Raw genomic sequence first — 8,045 nt, forward strand, 5'->3', positions numbered from 1 at the left:
GCAGAAAAGAAAAGATTTATTCAGCATGTTCAAAAACTAAAAAAATTTCTGTGGATCATATAAACATGAGGGGTAAGTAGGTAGGTAGGTATTTTTTATTTATTTATTTATTTATTTAGATATATAAACTTGAGTGAATCTGAAAGTATTTATTCATTAGTAGTACATTGTATTTGTTTACCTGGATAACTCTAAAATGCACTACAGATTGTTGTTTTTGTTTGTTTGGATGGATATATATTGAATTAAATATTGTTTGTTGACTGAAGTAAGTTACTTTATGTATAATGAATGGGAGGGAGGAAGAAGTAGGACCAACAAATTGGGGATAATTTTTGAAAACAAGTCGAAAAGTATTAAAACATTGTATTTGTTTACCTGGATAACTCTAAAATGCACTTCCATAAATGACAGAACTAGCTTGAGTGTGTGATACTTCTACATAATTTGTGGCTGAGATTCACAGTAGGCCTGTTGCAACATGCATTTTTACATGACTAAAAATATCTAGAACTGACTCAACAATTAATCACTTTTACACATTAAAGTAATAGAACTTTTCAAATAATATATTTAAATAATCTAAAAACATATAATTATAACTATATTTATATTATAACTATAATTATTGTGCTGTCTCAAATGTAAAGGAAGGAGCACCACAAACACATATAAAAAAGTTCCTTTTTCAGTGTCCTCTGGTCTGCATGGTGACACGAGTCAAGGTCACAAGTATTTCATCACCTAATGCTTAAACCTTTCCCAGCTTTATTTCCCTGAGAGTTGAACAATTCTGTTATCATATGCTTTTGACAAAGTCATGGCCAGATCTTGTGACATTCACACACTTATCAGCCTAATGTAAAAAGTGATGGCAGTGGCACATAAATTACATGCAGTTTTGTTATTTTACAAGTTATTTAGAATATGTTCGACTACATAGGTGTCAAATCTTGTATGTCAGATGTAGATGGTGATTTGGACATTAGGATCAGCAGTAGTTATTCACTCTCCAGCTCAGATGTGTAGAAACACGAGTCCTCTACTTTCCCATAGTACATCTCTCTGCTGGGGTCTGGTCGTGGAGTTCTTCTGTCCATCAGTGGAGAGCCGGAGCAGGCCAGAACACTGGGAGAACTTCGACATGTGTGCAGGACGATGACACGCTCACCGCGTTTGTTCTCCGTGTGGTGTTTTGGATCTGCCGATATTTCTACTTCATCATCACAGAAGCCAGCCAAGGGAGCTCTTATTGGTTTCGTTGGACTGTGACAGGAAATAATTGTGAGATTTATAGCCTATACTACAGCATTTCAATGTCTATTATACAGGGGCGGATCTACCGGGGTGGCACGCTAAGAAAAAGCTGTGCCTGCCCAGAATTATCACATAATAAACACACACACACAAACCATTCAGTTTTCAAAAAAAGACACATTTCTCAAAAAGTTTAACAATAAGTTAAACATTAGGTAGCAAAACTGATGACACACTAATCCGAAGTGTAGTCTTGTGTTGGGAGACCAAGAAACTGCTAGTACTGTATACTGTAATGAAATTAGGCCAAATGTGCAGAGGATGCTATTTTATTTTTTTTATTTTTTTTCTGTACTGTATTGTGGTGCATACCAAGTTTATACAATTCTTTAGTATTTGAACTTTTCTAGTGCTTTTCATCTACTTGCATGACTACATTACAATAGTTAAATGAAAATTCTTTTTTTCCCCAAAAGTTAATTGCTGAATTACATAACTGTATCTGTAATTTAATTTATGTATACTGTAATAGACATTGAGCTGCAAAAATAATTAAGTGCTTTTTGTTACAGTGTTGTTGATCTCAGTGTTCACTGGGCAGAAAAGTCATCTGTGTATTTGAATTGTAAGGTTTTTTTTCAACTGCTTACACACAAAATCTTTACTTTACAATTTCTGAAACCTGACACTCAAACACTAGAACCACACACCAAATCTGCAAAACCAGTGGTTTTCTAGATCCGCCCCTGTTTTAAACCATTCACTAATTCTCGGCCTTTGAATCAGTTTTCAATTTCATAAAACACTTTTTGTAAAACACAATGAATAATTCTCTATGTCTCTATGGATTTGTGTGCAAAGTTTGAAAATGTGTGTAAGCAGTTGATAAAAGAAAAACTGTTAGAACAAACTAATTATTAGATTGAAAAGGTTGAAAGACAAATTTATGCTGGCATGTTGTAAAGTTTTGTTTCAGAAACGTAAATGGTTTGGTCAGTTAGATGTTCTAGATGTTTGCTGAAGTGTTGCTAGTTGGTTGCTAGGATATTCTGGGTGGTTGCTAGGCTCTTGCTATGGTGTTGCTATGGTTGATAGAGTTTGTTCTGGGTGATTCTGTTAATAACAGAACATCAAACATTGTTTTCAAAACTGACCCAGTTTCAGTGCTTTGATATTATTGTATTTCTTTTTAATGTTAGGAAATTCAAAAGTTTTTGTTGACTTGTAAACTTGCACTAAAACGTGATTTATACCATCTAGACTATGTAACAGAAACTATGGTTTATAGTATAAAAAGGTTTACCATCTGTGGTTGTATAGTCAGTGCTGGGTACTTGACAAATTACATGATGGAAATTGTAGTCAGTAATGTAATCCATTACATTACACATTTTAGGTAATATAATCTGACTGCTAATTATTTTTTCACCTTTCTTGTTGATAGAATAAATGTGTATATGTAATCATGTAATACAAAAAGTAATTGTAATCTGATTAGAAGCATTTTAAAATGTAACATAATCTAATAACAAGAACTTAATTTTTGGAATCTGATTTTGTAATGTGGATATATGTAATCATTTACCACCCAGCACTGTGTATGGGTTACCACTGTGTTCGATTTGCATGGTTTTAATGTTGTTAATAATGTTCAGTTTCCTGCACAGACTAAACCTTTCACTTAAAACCTCAATATATTGTCAGGAGCTAATTTTGTGTTGCTTGATTTTTTTTTTACTCTTTTCTCTCTCTCTCTCAAATGACGGAAGCAGTTGACTTGTATTTTGTGATTAAAAATGGGCAGTGGCTTAATTTAATTATCTTCTTTACTGTTCTGCTAAAGGAAAAGTCAAATGCATCACCTGAGGGTAAGTAAATGAACAGCCAGTTTTCATTTTTGAGTGGACTATCCCTTTGACATGACCTGAAATGCTGAAATCCTGTTGAAATGGCATGACCCTGTGGGGTCAGTTGTTCAGAAGTAATCTGATCGGATTTGTGCTATCAGATTTGATCAAATATTGAAAGTGGGTAGTTCAAAAAAGGGGGGGGGGAATCCTGAAATTGGTTGAGATCATAAAATCTTGGTTTGATCTGGGTCAAATTGTCAGTTACTGGTGGTGTTCAAAATTTTTAGTAAGATTAGGAAACCTTTGATTCCAAAACAAAATAGATAAATTAAAAAAAATAAAAATAAGGATTATACTGATCCCAACAGAAGGTTGGGTTTCAGGAACAAAAATGTAATAAAAATAAAAAAGTGTTACGTAACTGTAACATACAGGGGTATGTTAAAAATATATGTTAAATAAGGTTTAATTTATTAGATCTTCTCATATTTATTTTGCTTTATTTTTGTAATATGTTTTTGTAAAGTCATAATTTTGTCATAATATAATATTGTTTTGAACTGCTTGCTTTTTACAAGGACTATAGTTTTTTTTTTTTTTGTTTTGATTTTTTTTTGTTATAATATTGTTTTGAACTGCTTTATTTTTTATAAGTTTTAAGTTTTTTTTTTTTTTTTTTTTTGTAATTAATAGAAAATAACAAATGAGATATTTTGACTCAAATAAGTAATGTCCTCAGTGTTCAGAAATCTAGTCATGTTGCAACAAAGGCAAAAAACCAGTGTAAATGTCAGTCATGGTGGAACATTTGATGATAGAGAAGATCTTTAATATAGTGATGCCAGTTGCTTCATTTTTATTTATTTTTTTTTTTTTATTATTATTTTGTAGACTGCTTTCTAAAACTCAGGATTATTAATGTAATTTACATCAAATAGTGATGATAATGCTGAGAGAGAGAGAGAGAGAGAGAGAGAGAGAGAGAGAGAGAGAGAGAGAGAGAGAGAATCTTAGAGGCCGTTGAGTTGTAAGGTTGAACCCTTGTCTCAAAGATTTTAACCAAAAGTAATCTCATCATTTTCAGAGTAATTACATTCTCTGGCTGGTAAGATTCAATTAGCCAACTGCTGAACCCAGTTACAGAGGGAGTGAAATAGGAAAGTAACGAGTCTTGATGGGCTCTCAGAAAACACACAGACCCCAGTGTAACGACAGAAAGAGAAAGAAGGGATTGAATTAGACTGGATGAATGAATGGAGGGTGATGGAGACGACCGTTTGCATTATCTTTACAATTAAAGTAAATTATCCATTCAATTAAAAAAAAAAAAAAAAAAAAAAAAAAAAAAAATTCTGTTTATTTAGAACATCCTTATATAGCTTTGTAAATGCCTTGTTGCCAAAAAAAAAAATAAAAAGTTTCTTTTTGTTTGTTTATTTTTACAATATAAATTTAATAGAAGACCACATTTAAAGCCATTTCACACAAAATAGACAATAATTCTTGAATTAAGTTTATGTTTCCCATCGGCAAATGTATGCTTTAAAAAAATAAAATAAAATCTTAATATGCAATTGATCAGATTTTTCTTATACTGAAATTTTTTATAATTTTAAATCACTCTACCTTTTTTCATCTGAACTTCCAGCACTCAAGTCCTGTTTTTCAGCCCCACAGAGTTCCTCCTTATCTGGCACTATAACAGTCACCTGTAGGACGAGTGAAACACTCGAATGTAACACAGTGCAAACTCTAACTTTGAGTATCAATAACCTAAGATCTGATATTATGCCTTGACAATAAAACATTAAATAGATCCATTAGTAAACGGTAGGAACAGCCTCTTTCCTCACCCTGGGGTAACACTGACACACTGACCAGACAGACCCAGTGACCACCATTATCACTCCCGCAGCACAGAACGTGGCAAACACCTGTGGCTTCTCTACAGAAATCATGAACAGACCCATAGCCACGAACGCCATCCCCAGAACGATGAGCCCATAGCGGTACGGCTTGTTCTCTGCCATGGCAAAAAGTCCAGCAGGTTTATTAAGTTCACAAAGGAAAGTACCGGCGAGCGTGTGGAGCTTTATGAATGTGTCCTCATAGAGGTGAAGGGCAGGAGTGAGTGACAGGACACAGGGCCAGTAGAGAACCAAGATCCGGATCATTGAACCTGTAATGGGCCTAAGTCAGGTGACCTTCCCCCAGGTAAAGGTTGCATTGGCTTGAGCAATCTTACTACATTTATTTCCAGGAATACTGGCATCTTAATGATATAGTAAAGAGAAATAAAGCACAAGAACACACAAAACTTTTGGTTTGATATATCAATATTGGTTACAAATACAAATCAACCATACAGTTTTTGTATCATACAGTGTATTGGTATTTATATGCACAGGTGATAGTAATATACTGACAAAATGATGACAAAACATCACTGAAAACACACTTGTGCAGCATTGTGTGATATAGAATTAATAAAACACACACGGGAAACAGATGTGATAATAGTTTCTGGTAGGCCTGTTAAAGTGACAATGAAAGTGGCAATCTGGAGAGAGGCACAATTTTTTCAATCCCATATTTTACAATATAATGTAGGCCTACCATTACAAAAAAGAGAAGAAAAGAAAGAAAATACATTAGGAAATGTCTAAATCTTTCTCAAAAAAACCTATTATGGTCATTAGGGGAAAAAAATTAGTGAGTAGAAATCAAGGCACAATTCAATATTTGGTTACAATAAGAGGTACTCAGTGGCATTACAATCATAACCTAGCATTTTAACCTTCATGTTCTGTTCAGATTGACTTCATGTTTAGAGTCCCACCAACCCCAGTAATAAACACCACCATTCAAGTTTGGGGTAAGTGATTTATTAATATAATTTATTTTTTATTTTTTTTTTTTTAAAGAAAGTAATTATTTTATATAGCAGGGACTTTAAAAATTATAAAAGAAGTAAAGACATTTACATGTATTTTATTGATGGTTTTCACAAACATATTTAGCAGCTTGACTGTTTTCAACAGTGATACAAATATAAATGTTTCTTGAGCACCAGATCAGCCTATTAGAATAATTTCTGAAGGATCATGTGACCCTGAAGGCTGGAATAATGGCTGCTGAAAATTCAGCTTTATTATTGCAGGAATTAATTACAAAAACTGTTATAATTTGTAATAGTATTTAATAATATTACTGTTTTTACCATTTCTGAAATCTTACAGACCCAAAACTGTAATGGTAGTGTATGTGTAATATTAAATAATAATAGTGTTTTTAAATTAATCTTATATTTTCCCTTAAAATTAATATGTTCATTCCCTTTGTCTAACTTAAGAAAAACCCTTTAGACAGATATTAACACGTTTCCTTTTCATTCTTTTTTATCACAATGTAGGAATGCATATTTCATCACTGTGGCTGGTATTTATTTTAGTAACACTGCTTCTGTGTTTATTGTGAGAAATACAATAAAACAAATGAAAGCAAATAACTTTAAAAACCATCAACCTTCAATGGTAACTCATTTTTGAAACTATTGAAAGTGAGAAATAGGATTATAGTGATGCAAGTCATGTTATCAGTGATAGTTCACAGAATTAGCCTACAAATGATTGTACTTATATAAGAAATAAGAAAGTTTTTTCTTCCCATTTTAAAAACAGTTCCACTGTTTCTGACACTTGGTGTCATTTGTAGCATGCAGAGATCTGGACTTTTATCAGCTTCAAAACTAAAAAAAAATATTATCAGATCAGCTAAAATGTTCATTTCAGTACACCTCTATAACAAGATAGGAAACTCATTTAGAGGTTAGACTGATAAGTCCATGTTATTACAAAATTACAAAAGTCTTTCTTGTCACTTAAGGCACTCTAGCATTTTTTTTTTTAACAGATTAGAGATAGAGAAATAGAGCTGCACAATAAAAAAAGTACTTTTTCCCATTTATCATTAAATAGTGCATATGAACTTGTGGACTTGTTTCCCTTTTAATTTCGGATTACTTTCGCAGTCTGTATTTCAATAACAAGGGATGGAGATATAAAAAGATATAACCCTTTAAGTGCATAATCTGTTGCTGTGTGAATTCATGCATACAAATGTTACTTTGTTTTTTACATTCAAATACAACTTTTTTTGTTGCAGATCTAAAAAATGAAAGTTATGGATAAATATTCACCTCTCATACTGCAAAAATTTAAAAATATCTGTCTTTCATCCCATCGCTGTTCTGATGCCAACATTCAGTTGTAGCATTTAAAGTATTTATTTATTTCTGTAGAACAGAGTTTAATATGGCCATTTATCAGTTATCAGCCATAAAACTAAAATAATTACTGGCTTAACTGTGACTGACAGATATTTAATATCCGTGCACCCCCAATTAAACCAACTTTTCAATCATAACGAGTCGGTGTCTACAGTCAAACCAGTGGTTATACTTGGTTTACTGGTGTAGTGGTCTTCATAACAGTCTCATAAGACGGCGGCGGCTCCATTTGCCAGGGGGGAGGGGTTGCAGGTTGGCTCTGTGGACCGATGTGTGAGGTGGGAGGCACTTGGACTGGACTGTGCTCCTCTGCCGTAGCCCTCCGGATGCGATCCAGCCTCCTGGGGAAATGAGAACAGCAGTGACTATGTGTACATATAGTTTGAATATGTGAAATAATCGCAACTCAACTGGACATTTTAAGGGATAGCTCACCCCAAAATGAAAATTAACCCATGATTTACTCACCCTCAACTCATCCTAAGTGTATATGAGTTTATTTTTTCAGACAAATACAGAGTTAATTGAAAAAATGCTTTATAATTGCAGTGAATGGGTTGAGATTTTAAAGTTCAAAAAAGTGCCTCCATCCATCATAAAAATTGCTCCACATGGCTCCGGGGGATTAATAAAGGCCTTCTGAAGCTAAG

General features: G+C 33.3%; 1 protein-coding gene across 1 annotated transcript; it reads right to left on the bottom strand.

Moving 5' to 3' along the window:
* Positions 1–441: 441 nt before the first annotated feature.
* LOC109048010 lies at positions 442–6,092 on the bottom strand. Its single transcript, XM_019065679.2, has 3 exons — positions 4,961–6,092; positions 4,734–4,816; positions 442–1,266 (listed from the first exon to the last, which is right to left on the bottom strand). Exons 1-3 carry the CDS (start codon positions 5,279–5,281, stop codon positions 1,002–1,004), a joined length of 669 nt encoding a protein of 222 aa, XP_018921224.2. The 5' UTR covers positions 5,282–6,092; the 3' UTR covers positions 442–1,001.
* Between the last annotated feature and the right edge of the window lie 1,953 nt (positions 6,093–8,045).

This window comes from Cyprinus carpio, chromosome B20 (genome assembly GCF_018340385.1).
Source record: "Cyprinus carpio isolate SPL01 chromosome B20, ASM1834038v1, whole genome shotgun sequence".
Classification (NCBI taxonomy): domain Eukaryota; kingdom Metazoa; phylum Chordata; class Actinopteri; order Cypriniformes; family Cyprinidae; genus Cyprinus; species Cyprinus carpio.